General features: G+C 37.3%; 1 protein-coding gene across 1 annotated transcript in view; it reads left to right on the top strand.

Annotated features, from left to right (window-relative positions):
- Naaladl2 (N-acetylated alpha-linked acidic dipeptidase like 2) overlaps window positions 1–19,152 on the top strand; it is a 610,065-nt gene that overhangs the window by 264,334 nt on the left and 326,579 nt on the right. The window contains exon 6 of the mRNA XM_028761198.1: window positions 17,733–17,876. Within this exon, the coding sequence (XP_028617031.1) occupies window positions 17,733–17,876 (144 nt within the window). The remainder of the gene's footprint in view (window positions 1–17,732; window positions 17,877–19,152) is intronic.

Genomic DNA, 19,152 nt, shown 5'->3' with positions numbered 1-19,152 from the left:
AATGCATATAGTGAATGACACAAGAACAGCATTATTCAAGTGTTTCATGCATATTTTTCTGTGCTACTCAAAGCATGTTATGGGCATATTCATGAACTCTAAAGTTTTACTATAAGGAAACATGTGGCAGCTTGTACTGCACTTTTGACATGAACTGAGATACACATATCAGATATATTTTATCTTGTAGTTTCTTTATTCCTATGTTTATTTGGACTCCCAAAACTGTCTATGAATGTCTCCTCATAAGACACTCAGGGACCCGTTCCCCATTGATTCTGATTGGTAAATAAAGATGCTGACAGCCAGTGGCTGGACAGGGCAGACAGAGATGAGACTTTTAGGATTCCTGCACTAAAGACAGAAAGGAGGATGAAGAAGAATATCTATCATGCTAGGAGAGGTGGAGAATTTTATGTTCACAGAAACTACAGATTAATGTATGTTATATTGAAGTCATTTGCAAACATAAAACAACGAAAGGCTCTTATCTGGGTTATGACATGGTATATTGAAATCTATTGAAAATCTATTGGAACAAGAGTCTTTTGTGTACAGGCATAATTGCCAAATGAAGTTAAATAACAAATATGTTTAATATATATATATATATATATATATTCAATATTTCCATCACAATTTCTTATTACATTCATTTCATCAATGGTTTTTATCTACCCACCTCTCTAGGATTGGAATCTTCATTGTGGACGCTATTACCTTATTACCATTCGCCCTGTTCAGTGTACTGGCAATCATTGCCAATTTTCCCTTGTCAGACATATCTCTTTCATAATTCTCTAATTCGGATATTGCATGTCATCCAAAGACTACAGTGTGCAATGTTTGATCTCTAGAGTCCACTCCTGGAATTGGGAAGCACTTAATCGGGAAATTTTCTATTTTAGTATGCATGGGATTAAAAAGGTTTATAATCTCCTCTTTTGATCCCTAATTGAAGAAATGTACAGCTTTGCTCTGACATCTCATGCAATAGATTGGCAATAATAGGGTCAGTGGACCATGGTCTAGAAGCTCCAAATATGAGAGCCACAGCATCCCTTCTCATCCAATAAGTTAATAAGTTGGATATTTTGTTAGTAACTAAAAGCTGCTTACCATATAAATCTTTAACTTTCTGTTCAAAAGACTCCTAGTTTATGCAGAAAAATAAAAAATAATTTCTCAAAAGTATGCACACATAATGTTAACTTTGGAGATTCAAAGAATATTTATATGGAGGAGTATGCAAAGCTTTATTTGACATAAAGCCACTTATTTATATAGATATATTAATGATATACATGAAACAATTATAATAGATGTAGCAATAAACAATAGTGTGTATGATACACACATATGTATCCAGCATAGTATGGAAGAAGAACGTAACTGGCAAAGTTCTTATTTCAATTCAGCTCTGTTCAATACATCACTTCTACAATATTTCTGGAAATCATTTTCATAGTGCCACTGTACCCATTCAAAATCTTACAGAACTCTTTTGATACTGACTTGATATTCCCTGCACCTCTTACTGCTTCACAAAATTCCACCAAAGCAAGAACACTACAAGCCAATATTTAGCCTGTAATATATGTGCTATCCTGAAGATAACATAAGCTATGTGTAATGCTCTTTTACCTCTTTATTTTCCTACCAGAGTTTATTTAATTGTGTCACTTTATTTACCTGCCATTTTCTCTCTTGTTGATGTATTTTTCTGGTAGTTTGAAATGCAAGTCTGTAAAAGAAGAGCAACAACAATTATTGTATGGCAGTATGCTGTGACAGGCAAGAGTTTATCGCCCATGGGACACTTTTTGAAATATTTGTTAGCAATTATTTTTGTTTTTATTTTCTCATAGGTTTGTTCTTACTCTGTAATAGGATTATGAATTCCTTCACTTATTTAAGGACTTAGTTATTCTCTGTTTTTTTTTCCAAAGAGTGAAAGAGACAGTGTGTTGTTTAAGAGTAACAAAAACCACTTTTATGTATGCATAAGATGGAACATATTTTTGAGCTGTTATAACAGTATATGATGAAACTGAAAAGAAAGTTGAGACCAATTTAAATTATCTTGAACTTGCTTCAAGCTACATTAAAATCAGAAGGTTTCAAAAGATTCCCATGCACATGCTGTTTGAATTCCTGATACAGTTGCTAAAGATATATTGCCACCATTTAGCAATACCATAGCTTATAGTCATGGTTACTAGTACTACAAGGAGCAGAGCCATACCTCACACTGTGCCACTGAAGCCTTTGTTCTAACTTCAAGGAAGACATTTTTAATGAGATGGTCTTCAAATGCATAGGGAGATATTCTTTAAGTAACAAGACAGGCAAAAAAAATTAGCAGGTTTTTTTTAATGTAATCAATCTCATACAATAATGTGTTCTTATTACATTTTATTAATCTCTTTGTCCTAAGAAATTTGAGTCTCATTAAGCTACAGATACTTTTGTAAAAAGGTTGTCATATTTATGAATTCAGTAGAATAATTAGTAATAGAATATGACATTTACAGGTGCTTCTAAATGGTCAGTATACTGTTAATTAGCAATGGCTTTTTCCCACGGTTTTTACAAACATCATTTTTCCTCTGAGTGTATCTTCTCTCAATAGAGACATAACTATAGAAAATTAGACATTATTCTATGTGTATTTAATCGTGGAAAACATTTTTAGTTATTATCTGAAGATAAATTGGGATGTGAATCTACTGAATTCTTTCATTACTCATTCTAACCATGAAATACACAATAATGAGCAAGTAGACAAGACAGTCTTCTTCAATGCCAATGTCAAGATAGGAAATAGTTCTCTTAAGTTAATTTCAAGAGTTAGGACCCAGAAAGAATCACAAAACTTTCCCTAGAATCATGTGAGGACAAATACCAGAAGATTCACCAGACAATTGACTGTGATCACCTTTGTTTTATTATTACTGTGTCAAAAGTAGAAAAGATTGAAAATATAACAAATACTTTACATCTGGTAGTTCATTGTTCTAATACTATCTCTAGCAGGGAATTAAAGAGTAGTTCCTTTATGCGTATATTATTAAGAAACCTTTGCCACAAATAATATAAAATATCTTGGCATAACTCTAACAAAGCAAGTGAAAAATCTGTATGACAAGAACTTTAAGTTCCTGAAGAAAGAAATCAGAAAAGTCCTCAGAAGATGGGATGAACTTCCATTCTCATTTATTGATTGGATTAATATAGTAAAAATGATCATCTTACCAAAAACAATCTACAGATACAATGCAATTTACATCAAAATTCCAACACAGTTCTTCACAGACATTGGAAGAACAATTCTCAACCTCCAGTGGAAAAACAAAATGCCAAGTATATCTAAAACAATTCTTTTTTCTTTTTCTTTTTTTTGGTTATTTTATTTATTTTCATTTCATATGTTATCCCCCTTTCCAGTTTCCCCTCCATAACACCGCTATCCCCTCCCCCTCCTTCTGCATCTATGAGGCTGCTTCCCCATTCATCAACCCACCCCCATCTTAGTGTCCTAGCATTCCCCTATGCAGAGTCATCTAGCCTCCACAGGACCAAGAGACTCCCCTTCCACTGATGCCAGATAAGGCAGTCCTCTGCTACGTATATAGCTGGTGCCATGGATCCCACTATGTGTACTATTTGTTTGTTGGTTTAGTCACTGTGAACTTTGTAGAGTCTGGTTGGTTGATATTGTTCTTCCTGTGGGGTTGCAAATGCCTTCAGCTCCTTCAGTTCTTGCCCTAACTCCTACATTGGGGTTCCCATGCTCAGTTAGATGGTTCACTGCATGCATCCACATCTGTATTGGTCAGGCTCTGGCCTCATAGTTGTAGAGCTATACCAGGTTCTTGTCAACAAGCTCTTCTTGGCATCACAAATAGTGTCTGGGTTTGATGTTTGCAAATGGGATTGATCCCTAGGTGGGGCAGTCTCTGAATGGCCTTTCCTTCAGACTGCTCTACTCTTTGTCCCTACATTTTCTTTGACAGGATGAATTCTGGATTATTATTTCTGAGGTGGGTGGGTAGTCTCATCTCTCAACTGGGGGCCATACCTATTCACTGGATATGATCTCTACAGGTTCTATTTTGCCTTTGTTCTGAACAATAAAAGAACTTCTGTAAAAATCACCATCACAAATCTTCAGCTGTACTGCAGAGCAATAATTAGAAAAAACATATGGAATTGGTACAGAGACAGAAAGATGGGCCAATGGAATAGAATTGAAAAGCCAGAAGTAAATTCACACAACTGCAGACACATGATCTTTGATAAAGAAGCCAAAACCATACAGTGGGAAAAAGAAAGCATCTTCAATAAATGGTATTGGTCTAAGTGGCATTCTGAATGTAGAAGAAAACAAACTGCTCCATATTTATCACCTTGCACAATGTTCAAGTCCAAGGGAACCAAAGTCCTCGACATAAAACCAGATACACTGAATCCAATAGAAGAGAAAGTAGTAAAGAGTCTTGAATGCATTGGCTGAGTGGAGTATTTCCTGAATACCAATGGTTCAGGCTCTAAGATCAGCAATTGATAAATGGGATCTTTTGGAACTGAAAAGCTTCTGTAAGTAAATGAACACTGTCAATAGGACAAAATAACAACATACAGATTAAGAAAAGGCCTTCACTAACACTACATCCAGTACAAGGCCAATCAATATCCAAGATATATAAAGAATTCAAGAAGTTAGACTCCAAAATCCAAATAACCCAATTTGAAAATGGGATACCGCTAAACAGAGAATTCTCAACATAACAATCTTGAATGTTCAAGAAGCACTTAAAGAAATGTTCAACATCCTTAGTCATCAAAAAAATACAAATCAAAACAACCCTGAGATTCCACCTGACACCAATCAGAATGGTTAAGATCAAAAACTCAAGGGACAGCAAGGCTGGCTAGGATGTGGAAAAAGAGGAACACTCTTCCATTGCTGGTAGGTTTGCAAACTGGTATTGCCACTCTGGAAATCAATTTGACACTTCTTCAGAAAATTGGAAATAGTTTTACCTGAAGACACAGATCTACTATTGTTGTTATACCTAAAAGAGGCCCACAATATCACAGATATGTGCTCTACTATGTACATAGCAGCCTTTTCATAAAAGCCAGAAACTGGAGGCAACTCAGATGTCCCTCAACCAAAGAATGGATATAGAAAATGTGGTTTATCCACACAGTTGAATAATAATCAGCTATTAAAAGTAAGGATATCATGAATTTTCAGGCAAATGGATGGAGCTAACAAATATCATCCTGTGTGAGTTAACTCAGCCCAAAAAGCCATGTGTGGTATGTACTCACTAAGAGGATCGTAGCCATAAAGTACTGAGTGCCCCTGATATAGTCCATAGACTCAAAGAAGTTAAACAAGGTGGAAGGCCAAGTGAGGAAGCTTCAATCCCATTTAAAATGGAAAATAAAATAATCATGGGTGACAGAGGGGAGAGACCTTGGTGGGATAAGGGACAGGGAGGGAAAAATGAGGAAGGATTAGGTATGGAGGAGAGAAGAGAGAAAGGAGAGGGCCATAAGAATGAATGGAAATACAAAGCTGCTGGGTTCAGGGGTGGATGGTACTTCAGGTAGTCCCAGAGACCTGACATTAGGGAGGCTTCCAGGATTCAGTTTGTGTAACTTTAGGCAAAATTCCCAACAGTTGGAATATGGAACCTGAAGAGATCATCCCCAGTAGACAGACAGGGATCCTAGTGGAGGGATGGAGAGGCCATCCCATTTTCAAATTTTTCAACCCAAATTTGTTCCTGTTTAAAAGAAATGCAGGAACAAAAAAGGAGCAGAGATTGAAGTAATGGAATACCAGTGACAGGTCCAATGTGGGTGGGTACCAAACCCTGACACTATTATTAGTGCTATGTTATGCTTGCAGACAGAAGCCTAGTGTGACTGTCCTCTGAGAGGCTCTCTAAGCAGCCACTTGGGACAGTGCAGATACTCACAAGGAAGAATTGTACTGAGGCCAGGGACCCCTCTGGAAGAGTAAAGGGAAGCATTCGAGTAACTGACATGTATGGCAACTTCATAGGAAGACCAACATTGCCAATTAACATGGACCTCTGGGAGCTCCCAGAGATTAAGCCACCAACTAAAGAGATATACAAGATGGTTCAGGGACTCTGGCAAATATGTACCAGATGAATGCCTTATCTGGCATCAGTGGGAGATGATAGTTCTAATCCTGTAGAGACTGGATGTCCTAGGTAGGTGGGGAGCCCAGATGGGGTACCCTTTCAGAGGTGAAGGAAAGGGAGAATGGGGGGAAGAATTCTGGGAGGGGTTGCTGGGACGGAGAGAATATTGGAATGTAGATAAATAAAATAAGTAATAATAATAAAAGAAAAACTGTTGAAAAAAGAAAGAAACCTTTTCCAATATGGAAATGTTAAAAAATAACTGCTTTGCCCACTCATATAATCGGGTTTACAAAGTAATATATTCTCATTACAATCTGTGTGAAATTTTTATTGCAAATTAATGGCTTCAAACTTCTACTACTATAACAAATTAAGCAAGGAAAGTATACTTTATTTGCTATCATTTTAAAACTGTGAAGCATACTTTTACTAAAGGAAGGAAATTTGCAAATCATCCCAGTGTTTATACCCTTCAAGTTTGAGATGAGTGGCTTCTCTGGGGAAAGCTTCTATAGAGGATTGCTTTACTTTTGGTACATATACTGTGCAGATGGTCAATTATTCCAGTTATGAATCAAAAGTACTCCCTTTCAAGTAGAGAGCAAACTCAATAGTTTATCTACATATTTTTATGGTTGTTTCCAAATGCTAATATTTTGGGAATGTTTAGGGAGTGAAATAGTCTTAGAATAAACAGATGATGATTACAGATATTTTAGTATTGTATAAAGTAGAGATAGCTCTCACGTAGACCATTATCCCTCTGAAATAGAAATAAGAAAACATCTGTCATCACAATAGTGTCACTGCTATTACACAAACTAAGTTTCACATAAAGTGACAAATTTATAATTTATTCAGCGAGATATCATTTCTGTAATAAAAATAAGTGTTTCTTCAGGAGAAAGAATCAGATTTTAAAAAATTCTTTAAATGAGACATTATTAATGAAAATACAAGACTTGACTTAGCCTTGAAGTGATTATATTAATATATTTCAAAACCCTGGATATTTGTTAAAATATGCATAATTATGTTAAAATCTCATTATTCTGTAAATAATATTCAAATTATAGGAGATACCACATACAGTTAAAGATATGTACTATGTCATATAATACATAAATTCTATTTTACTTCACACCTTGTTTTACAGGACATTTGCCAAACTTCTTAGTACCCCAATAAATTCATGAACATTCCTAGTCTTCTAAGTAACAATTTTGCATATATGTAGGCCTATCTTTTGCCTATACAGAGTAGTGGTGATTCATATATTATCTTACTTGGACCAGAAATACTTTTACTTTACTAATAAAAACCTTGAATATTTATGTCTAAACATAAAAGACAAACACATTTAATCATTGTAAAAATTATCTTGTTTTATATATATATATATATATATATATATATATATATATATACTCGTAAATACTTGTAAATCAGCTAGTTAAAAGGCAAGAGCCTCAATAAAGTTTGAATTTATTATTTTTAATTTTTTATGTGTGGGTGTCTTTTGCATGTATGTCTGTGTACTATGTTAATGCAATGCCTGTACAGGGCAGAAAAGGGCATCAGATGCCATGGAATTGGATGGTTCTAAGGTGCTGGGTGGGTGCTGGGAAGTCAAACTGTGGTTCCCTGGAATAGCAGGTAGGCCTGTTACCACTGGGCCATCTCTCCAATTTCTTTAATCAGTTTTATATGATTTTTCTTATATATATGCCACGCCTCAGTTCAACGTTAACATTAGGCATTGTCTTCTGCTCGTTCATTTTTTTCATTATCTTTTTAAAATGGATTTTTGAGAACTTAACACAAGAGTAATGTCTGTTACACCTTCTGCCCTCCTACTCCTTCATGCTCATTTCCTTCCAATAAAAGAGCTCTTCTTTATTATTGTAACTGGTGTGTGTGTGTGTGCATATACATATACATATATATACATATATATACATAAATACATATATATATATACATATATACATATATATGTATATATATATAACCTAACGAGTCAATCTGGAATTACATGAAAGCACATTTGTCCTAGGCTATTCATTTGGGATTGAACAACCTATACAAGAGAGCATTCCTGGAATTGACAAATTCTCCCTCACTCAGGAGTCATTGACCACATCTAAAGCTCTTTGTCTAGAGTAGATGGTATGAACGTCAAGTTGTGGTGTTATTATGTTTGTCTTGTACAGTCAATTGTAACATTGACATGCCATGGGTTGGCTAGCCCAGTAATGACTGGGAATTATCTAGCAGTAGGCGTCCTTCTCCTCTGGCTCTTATGGACTTTTCAGCTCCTTTCCACTGATTTTCCCTAAGCCTTAAGTGTAGGAAGTGTATCAAATAGAGTTGGGCACTCTATGTAACTTACCCTTACATTTTGACTAGTTTTGGATTTCTGTAGTAATCTCCATGTGTTGTACAAATCTTCTTTAATGACTGAGTGTAGAATGTATCTTTGTATTTAAGAATAAATATCTAGACTACATTTAGAAATTATACTCATTATGAAAATGGCAATTTAGAATCTACTCAAGGGCCTGTGATCTTTCCAGACACTGCTCCTGAGTTTAATATCACAAAAATTGATAATTATTGGTTAACAAATGAGTATGTAACTTTCTAATCCCACTGATTTTGACTGATTTTACCAAGTTTGATTAAGATTGCAGTTTTCAAAAGGATATTAGATATTCTGAGACAGCAACTGCATGGTTGTAGACGGCAACCACACAATCATTTCTTATATTAGATTACTTGAATATTTTTCATTAGGGTGAAGAGAGGAACTAATATATTTTTCATCTTCATAGCCCGATTTTATATTTTTGATGATGTTAAAATTATCTTAATTGAGTTGTACAAACTACACATCACCTTGAGGCAATTCCGCTGTGACCAGAAGTCACATGCATGATTTTGTTTTTTGTTTGTTTGTTTGTTTGTTTGTTTGTTTGTTTTTTTAGATAATGGATTTTGGATGGTAGGACTGGGCGTTCTCCATTTCTGACTTGTGCCTGGTTCATCTGGTGGTTGCTTGTCCAGTGGCTGTGAAGTAGAATGAAAAATTTCATGCTTAGATTGAATGGCAAAGAAAGAGCATGAGTAAGAGTGATGAAGAGTGATGGTGGAAGGAGATACTAAGGAAGAGTTGGTATGGCTTGATACAGACATCACCTATTCCTCTCAATTGCAGAACCCTAGCAATTAACCCACATAGGCCATACCTTTGGTTTAACTAGCGTATTTCTTTCTAAAGACTCTCACACTATCTCAATGTTGAGACAACCAGAGTCTGATATTTTTATTCTGATAATTAGCTTTTGTCGTATATACTAACATCTAAGTCAGATTTAATTTTCCTACATACACACACACACCCAGAGAGAGAGAGAGAGAGAGAGAGAGAGAGAGAGAGAGAGAGAGAGAGAGACAGAGAGACAGAGAGACAGAGAGAAAGGGCCAGAGACAAAAGCACAGAGGCACAGGGACACAGAGATACAGAGACAGAGAGAGACATGGAGACAGAGATATATAGAGAGACAGAGACAGAGAGATAGAGAGACAGAGAGACAGAGACAGAGACAGAGAGACAGAGAGACAGAGACATAGGGAGAGGAGAGAGACAGAGTACATTGATATTTGGTCTCTTTATACCTATAACCATATGTAGTTAAAGTAGATCTTAACAGTTTGAAAAGGCACAATACATTACTGTACAATTAACTTCATTTCTCTCCATTTTGTCCTGCAGTCTTCATACTAGACTGTCTGAAGTAATGAACTTTATATTCAATAAGCCAGCAAACCAAAGACTTTGGTAGTTTAAGAAAATTAGTTTGTATGGGTTAATCACTTGAAAAAGATTTATTGTTGTCACCAATTTAAGATTGTGTGTATATGTATGGCTATGTGTGAGTATGTGCATGTGTTAAGGCAAGTCCCACAAAGCCTGAAAAGAAAGTGTTAGATTTCCCAAGAGCATGTGACTGGTGGTTATAAACTTTTCTATGCTAGTGCTGGGAACTGAATTCAGGTCCTCTGAAAAGCAGGATGTGCTCTTAACTACTGGCATCATTCTGACTGCCAGTCCCAGCATGATGATATCATCATAGTGAAATTGTTTACTTGCTACATTCCAACTAGTGAGTCAAGACAGAGTGAAACTTAGGATCTTGTTCTAAGTTTGAGGTTCAAATCTTCATTTTAAATGCATGCAAAATGTGTCGCAAGTAGAATTACTAATAAAGTGAATCCATTTTCCTCTTTAGATTACAACATGTACAGAAAGCAAAGGCAGAGTTAGCCATCAGCGTAAATAAGGCCAGTGGGTTTTAGGGATAGACAGTAAACTAGAGAGGACACAGGCCGATCCTAAAAAAAAGTACCCTGTGCTTCACCACCTGTTTTCTTACCTGATATTCTTTGTATCCTTGCATATAGCCCACCTACTTTTGTAACACATCTAAAAGATTTTTATAGTTCATAAATGTGCTTTATAATATAACAGAATAACAGAAGCTGTTTAGTTGTATTAAAAGAACTCTTAATGTACAAGAAAATGAAATAATGTTAGCTCTTCTATACACTAGGTTTTTAAAATGTGAATTGTAAGTAAAATTGAATCTTAGTGTCCCACAAAGTCCTGCTTTTAATATCTGTTCTCAGAAGTGAACTGTTTGTCAGATCTTCAATAAGGTGAAAGTGAAAAATTAATGAACCAGTGACTTAGGATATTTAAAAACTAATGCAAGTCTTTAGTCATGCAGCACAAAAACTATCAAAGATTTAGGAATGTTCAAGTTGAGATTAAGGATTGCTCTTACTTAACTTTTAAATCCATTGTTCCATGTGCTTAATAGAGCATCTCAGAGTAAAATTGAAAGGTGAGTATTGATTTTTTTATTATATGATAAATATATTTAAATATGATTTATTTATTGAAATGATTTCATCTACCAATGATATTTTAGACCAGGATTAATCATGAGTTAATGGGAAGAAACTGACTTTTGAAATACCTTTATTGTATCTTTTAGGGAGGTGACAGCTGACTAGGAATAAAGCTTAATCAAAGTGTGAGCTTAGACAGAAAATCATTTCTTTCTTTGTGGACCTGCTGTATTTGTGGACACTCAGAAACACCCCCCCCCAAAAGTATTTTTCAAACAGTTGTTGACTCTATTGTCATTCTCCAAGTCTTGATTCCCTGACAGTATGTGAAGTAACATGTATCATGTTTTTAACTTACTTATTTATTCAATTTATATCCTCATTTCAGCCTCCCTTTCTTCCTCGCCCCTACCCCATTACAAAGCCCCTACTCATATCTCTCCTCATTTTCACCTCTGAGAAGGGGAAAGTTCCCCCTGATGCACCAACCCACCTAGGTACCTCAAGTTACTGCAGGACTAGGTACATCCTATACCATTGAGGCTAGACAAGACAGCCAATTTAGGGGAACAGAATCCACTGTTAGGCAACAGAGTCATGTTAAAATCCTTTGCCATTTATTGGTGAACAGGCATGAAGACCAAGCTGCCCATTTGTTACATGTGTACAGGGGGACTAGGCCCAGCCCTTGGATGCTATTTGTGGGTCAGTCTCTGGGAGTACACAAGGGTCCAGGTTAATTGACTCTGTTGGTCTTCCTGTAGAGTCCCCACCCCCTGTGGGTTCCTCAGTCCTTCCCCCAAAAGTTCTATAGAACTTCCTGAGTTCTATATACTGTTTAGCTATGGGTCTCTGCTTCTGTTTATTTCAGCTGCTAGGTGGAACCTCTCAGAGTACAGTTATGCTAGGGTCCTGTCTATAAGCATAACAATTAATAGTATTAGGAATTACCCATGAAATAGATCTCAAGTTTGTTCAGTCTTTGGTTGGCTATTCCATCAGTCTCTGAGACATCTCTGTTCCTGCACTTCATATAGGGAAGGCAAATTTGGGGTTGAAGGTATTGTGGGTGGGTTGGTGTCCTTATCCCTCCACTATGAGTGTTGCCTGGGTATAAGAGATGAGCACTTCAGACTCCATAATACCCACTGATAGGATTCTCATGTGCGGGGGGGGGGGGGGGGGGGGGAAAATAGAGGCCTCGGTGGTGTCCCAGTGGGTTTCCACTCTGTGGCTGGTTCCACATGCAGGAGGAACCAGCTGCCTGGAGGCTTTGGGGGCGGCAGCAGGCCCCAATGACATGAGGAAGTCCTTGGTTCCAGAAAGGTTTATTGTCATGGCAGATGGTGGATGGGATCTAGGCGTACCCCCTAAAACTCAGGGCAGTCCCAAGTTATACAGGGAAGGAGAAGGGGGAGGATCTGGGGAGGATCAGGGGAGGAATGCTTAATTTGCTCTGCCCTCTGGCCTTCATTAGTATGTAAATCCCTAGAGCCTGAGGCCTCTAGTCACCCTCTACCCATGCACTTTGGGAGGGGCTTTCTGGCCTTCATTAGGATGTAAATCCGTAGGGCCTGAGGCCTATAGTATGGCCTATGTGATTGAACAATGTAATTCTATGGAGACTGGACTGCTTTTCAGGACCCTGGATTCCTGGAGCACACTGAACTCCTGCTGGTTCTCACTCAGAGTCTCAGGGTTCTAGGCAATTGCTCAGCCATGACCCAGGATACCCTTACTCAGTCCCACGTTTATGGACTCCCTGTAGCCTCTCCCAACCCAAGTCTCTGGCACATCATAGAGATGCCTCTCTTGCCAATCTGCGTTCACCCTCTAGCCTTCTTTCCCTACACCTGATCCCCACTTGTGTTCTCCCCACTACCATTCTCACCCAGTTCCCTCCATCTATTCACCTCCAATGATTATCTTATTTTCCTTTCTGAGTAAGATTCAAGAATTCTTGCTTGGATCATCCTTGTTATTTGGCCTCTTTGGATCTGTGGATTGTAGTCTGGTTATCCTGTACTTTATGGCTAGTATTCACTTATAGGTGAGGACATATGATGCATGTCCTTATGAGTCTGGTTTACCTCACTAAGGATAATATTTTTCTAGTGATATCTATTTCCCTGCAAGTTTCAGGATGTTCTTGATTTTAGTACCTGAGCAGTATTCCATTGTGTAAATGAACTACATTTTCTTTATCCATTCTTTGGTTGAGGGGAATCTGGGTTGTTTCCAGTTTCTGGTTATTACAAATAAGGCTGCTGTGAACATAGTAGAGAGCATCTTCAATAAATGATGCTGGACTAACTGCATATCTGCATATAAATGAATGTCAACAGATCCATATGAGTCACCCTGTATAAAACTCAAGCCCATGGGGATCAAGACCTCAACATGTAGCCGTACTAAGTCTAATTGGAGAGAAAGAGGGGGATAGTTTTGAGTGTATTGGTATAGGCGACAACTTCCTGAACTGAACACCAATAACTCAGTCACTAAGAAATACAATTAGTAAATGGGACCTGATGAAACTGAAAAGCTTCTGTAAGGCAAAGGACACTGTCAATAGGGCAAAATGACAGTCTGAAGTTTGGGAAAGGATCATTACCAACCCTACATCTGACAGAGGGCTGATATCCAAAATATATGTAAAGAAGGTAGATGTCAACAACCCAAATAACTCAATTAAAAATAGGGTAGAGAGCTAAATAGTGAATTCTCAACAGAGGAATCTCTAATGGCAAGGAAGCACTTCATGAAAGGTTTGACATTATTAGTCATTAGGGAAATGAAAATTAAAATGATTCTGATATTCTTACACCTGTGAGAATGGCTGAGATCAGAAACTCAAATGACAGTACATCCTGGCAATGATGTGGAGCAAATGGACACTTCTCCATTGCTGGTGGGAATGCAAGCTTGTACAATCACTCTGGAAATCAATTTAACTGTTTCTTAGAAAATTGGGAATATTTCTATATCATGACACAGGTATATCACTCCTCGGCATATTCCCAAAAGATGCTCCACCAGACTATAAGGACACTTGCTTCACTGTATTCATGGGTCATATTTTAACAGGAAAAAGCAAGAGATTATATTAACTCAAAATGAAAACAGACCATTATAGTGGAAGGATAGAGGTGGGATAATCATGTGGAATCTTACCGTAGGACTTGTGTTGGTCTTTGTAGAAAGTGAGCACCTTAGACATGGGTGGTCATCTCATGTGTGTAATTATTGTCTTAAATCATAAAGGAGTGGCTTAGAATCCCAGAATAAATAATGAAGTAGTAGATGTTTATCATCTGAAGTGATGGACTCTGGGGCTTTCTGGATGGGCAGCCTTCCCTATTTGGTAAGTTCCAGGCCAATATAAAGCCAGTATTGTCTCAAAAACCAAGGTAGATGTGACAGGGATAAAAAGAAAGTGGAGGGAGTAAGAGTATGCAGAATGTGTTATATACATGTATAATTCCGCAAAAGACAATTATGAACAAATGTAAGAGAAAAACTTCACTAGGTAAATTAAAGTAATCCAAAAACAGCATGTAGAAAAAATGTCAACAAAGTGTTGTTAAAATTAAAGTAAAAATTAAACTGTGAATTAGAAACTAGGAAGGTAGTGCTTACTAGAGAATTTCAATGGAGGCAGGATTAGATGTTTTCAATATTTACTGTATAATATGTGTAATGTTCACAAAGAAAATATCACTATATTGAAGATACTGTTCCATGTGTAATTAAAGCACCTCAGATCACAGGTGAGTGGGTAATGCACACTTGGTGAGCCCACAGTAAATCAGCTACTTCAAGACTTACAAACTAGCCACTCAAGTGTGGTTTGTGTTTGGAAACAAGAACTCTGTTTTCCAAATGTACAGGCTGGAGCAGAAGAGGACCCAGAACTAGTCATGAGTGGCCGAACTCAATCTTGTGAAGCTGGCATATCAACATCATTTTGACCCAACAGGCTACATGAATCCTAGCACCATGCCCGTGAGCCCTGCATGTGCTGGCTAATGAGCATATGACCTATGCAATCTCAGAATGTCCTTTCTGAAAAGCTCCACACATGATTTATACTTTGCTGTAACCATATCAGAATCCTTCCTGCTTTTCTACCTAGCAACCATACACTATATGTTCTGAGCTTTACAAATTATACATCTTGTCATGCTCTTTGCCAGAACAGTGATCTACACTGTGGTCAAAATTCAGTCACACATAGACTTAAAAGAGTTGCTGAGACACAAGACTGTCCCTGTGCTTTTTCAATAAAACTGATTCTCAGTTTAAATCTTTATTATTGTTTTCTCAAAGCCATGGCTTCCAGGACAGACACAGCCCTAAGCTAAAATTCAGGGTTTTTTCTTTGCTTTTTTCGTTTTTCTTTTTTTTTTTTTGATCTGTTGGTTTTCCACATGATAAATTAAAGAAGCTGTTCACAAATATATGTTTGCTTTATTTTTATTTCTTTTGTTTTTCATGTATAATCTGCCTCCTGGAATCTGCTTATCAGGATCATGAAAGTCATCAACCCTTGTAGACAAATTAAATTGAATTCCAAGCCAACCTCCAGGGTCATTTTCCTAATAAAATTTCTGAAAATTATGGTACTGCATTCTAAAATATAACTGTTGACATTCAACTGTGAATTGCCTTTTCTGAATCAGTAAAATAGTTTTATCAAGGATTTTATTGTTTACTTGAGCACATTTTGTGTATCATCTCCCTTACTTTTCTCCAAGTTTAATGTGCACTGTCATAATTATTTTGTCTTACCAATTTTGATTGATTTACATTTTATTAGCATAATAGATAAATTTAGTTCATTACTTATTCAAAGGTTTGAGGAAGATTTATTTCCTAAAGTTATCTTCTTCCACCTTCTTCTGTGTCTCCTTCTCCTCTTGATTTCTCCCAAGTGCACAGTTAATGGCTTCATCATCTTTCAGTGTCATCTAGGGTTTAGAGTTTCCTTCCTACATGGCCATATGTGTTTGGGGTACCTCACTTTTATTATTCAATGTGTGTGTGCATGGGAAGGCACATTTCTTTGGGAAGTGAGTCTGTGGATGTGTGTGTGCATATGTGTGTGTAAGCCAGGTGATAGCCTTAAATGTTTTTAAATGTTGCCTCATAGACACTTGCTCTTCCCCAACCACTAGTTTTTTTTGTATTACTAGTCTTTCATTGGTGACCTGTAACTTAGGAAGCAGACTAAAGTGCCTAGCCAGTGAGCCTCAGGAATTCTCCTGGGTTTGCTGTGATTGCAAATGTCTGTCACAGCTTCAGGCTCCTCCCAGCTCCCCAACATAGCATCAGAATTTTCTGGGGAACAATCTCAGGTCTTTACCCTTACAAGGCTAGTATTTTCTGTTGTGAGCCATCTTCCCAGCACTGTATTTCAGCTTTGCTCATCATACTGGCTATTCATTCCGTGTCACCGGGATTTACCTTCATGTCTTTTGTATACCATTCCAAGTTTTTGTCCTTTTCTCCTTCCCCTATAAACATAATTTTCCTGATTATACTGATTATGATTATACCACTTCTACTCATACTGCACTATTGGTTTTTGTTCTCACAACTTCTGTTCCAATAAAGCTAATCACTGCCTTACTTCAGAGAATACTTATTTTCCTGTATGTCTGGGACAGTGTTAAACCCTAACTCTAATCATACTGTAAATTTCCCCTGGAGTCCTTAGCCCACATCTGGTATGTATCCCCAATCATTCTGTCTTCCTGGAGGTTCTCCGTAACCTCTTGACCTCTTCTCACAGATTTGCTCCTCTGTGCAGATGCCTTTGGCTGAGAGCTTATTGTCCAGAATGGCAAAATGAAGTTGATTTTAGTTTTGAACGTGAGTAAGATTCATTGAACATGGTGTGAAGTGGAAGAGTTGTTAGACAAGTTGTTTTTTTACCAGTGGCCACATGAATTTCATTAACTTTAAAAGATAATTCCTACTGGTTTCTTTATATCTGCTTTTATCAAATGTTCTGCTGTCCGATGGCACGGGGCACAGACTTATTGGCATGGATTCTCAGCTGTCATTAAAGTATTCTATCATTATCTCTTCTATGTCCCATCACTTCCCATTGGCATGAGGGAGATCAAGGCATCCACACTGTGTGTTGGAAGGACAGAGCCCTTCTTTATGCTGCACTTCATAGGCTCCCCTTTCCTCATCCTGTTGAAGGTAGAAGGAGCTGCCAGTTCACGGGCCCTCAGAATTCTGTGCCTCCAGCCACATTGGTTTTCAGTGTTCTCACCACAGCTTCACTGCCAGTGTTCAGATCCACTATGTTAGCTGCTATGCAACTGTTCCAGCTCCTCCAATCCAGCCAACCTCAGCTGTTTTGTCCTTGTGCATTTCTAGGTCTTCATTCCTTTCTTGTCATCTTACTGAGTCATATTCATAGAATTGGTGGCAAGTATATGTATACATTGTTAATGAAGGTATAGAATATTATTCAGACTAGATTTTATAGTGTTTCACAGAATAAGATTGAGGAGTGAGGAAGCATCATCCAATTGGTTGGAAAGAACTTGCCTGTGATTGGTTTTTGTTTCTGTTTGATAATCATTAATTTCTATTTTCCTTTGAATACAGATGGAAACTTTAGACAAAGCCGACCAAACCTCACCTCCCTGTTAGTGCAGCCCATCTCTGCATCCCTTGCTAAAGTGCTCATCTCTTTGCCAAAACTGAGAATGGATAAATATGCCTGCAGCCCTCTAGAACTTCCATATAATGGTAAGACAACTTGTGTTTTGAGATATCTGCTGATCAAGTTTGTGCCAAAACTGAGCCTGGAAAATTATTCTGGTGACCCTCTAGAACTTCCACATAATAATGATTCCTACAGCTCTCTAGAACTTCCACATAATAATGATGTCTACAGATCTCTAGAGCTTACAGTTGTCTTGTAGTAACTTACACATGCCTACAGCCCTCTAAAACTTCCATATGATTATAACTACAGACCTCTAGAACTTACTCATAATGATGTCTACACACCTTCAGCACTTCCACATGATAATCATGCCTTAAGCCCTCTAGAACTTCCTTATAATAATGTCTACAGCCCCCTAGAACTTACACAGAATGATGTCTACAACTCTCTAAAACTTACAAATAATAATGATGCCTACAACTCTCTAGAAGTTACACATAACAGTAAATTAACTTGTGCTTCAACACATCTAGAGAATACTTTAAGTACTTTGGTCATTAAAAGAAGTCTTTTAAATTAAAAGGGCTAAAATTATTTGTTTCAAAAATACTGACATTTGATGGGAAGTGGATTTGTTTCATTCTGTGATTCTATAAAGATGATTTTGAAGTCTAATTATGATTAAAATCTAAGGGATTGACCAAGCTTAGATATTTTCTTTCAGAGGAAAAGGGGAGTTTGAATTTTGTTCAAAGTAAAGGAGCTTCACAGATAAAGCATTTTGGATGTGCTTGGCATGGCTTCACAGGCTCAGCTCTGGCAGACTTACTGACTACCAAGATTCAGTGGATAGCAGTAGTTATCTGGGGTATAAAGTCTTTTAGTATAAAGTATTAACATGTAATTCCTGCAATTGACTAAAAGAATCCCTCTGTCTATACGCACCATTGCCCGGGAGATGCTTCTCATTCGGTGGTGCTGTTTATCAGGCCTTCTTGGACTTCGCAGGATAAAACTGAAGCAACTAAGCTACCTGTGATGGGATAAAAGTCCTAAACTACATCTTTTTTTCTGCCTACAGCTTCAGCATTAAAGTTCTGAAGAAGACATTGTCTTTACATATTGTTAAATGTGTCTCTGGCCGCTGTGAACTAACATTTCAGTGCTTTTGGGGTTTTCTGATGTCCAGATTTGGGGCCCTACTAGCAAAGATCTGTATCTGTTTTCCTCTTAAGTACAAAAATACTAAAATACTTTGGCAATTTTTTTCAAAGTCAAGATTGCTATATGTTAGAAACATATGTACATTTCTCTCTCTCTCTCTCTCTCTCTCTCTCTCTCTCTCTCTCTCTCTCT

Source organism: Grammomys surdaster, unplaced genomic scaffold, assembly GCF_004785775.1.
Source record: "Grammomys surdaster isolate TR1022 unplaced genomic scaffold, NIH_TR_1.0 62, whole genome shotgun sequence".
Classification (NCBI taxonomy): domain Eukaryota; kingdom Metazoa; phylum Chordata; class Mammalia; order Rodentia; family Muridae; genus Grammomys; species Grammomys surdaster.
This window is presented reverse-complemented; position numbering and strand designations above follow the sequence as displayed.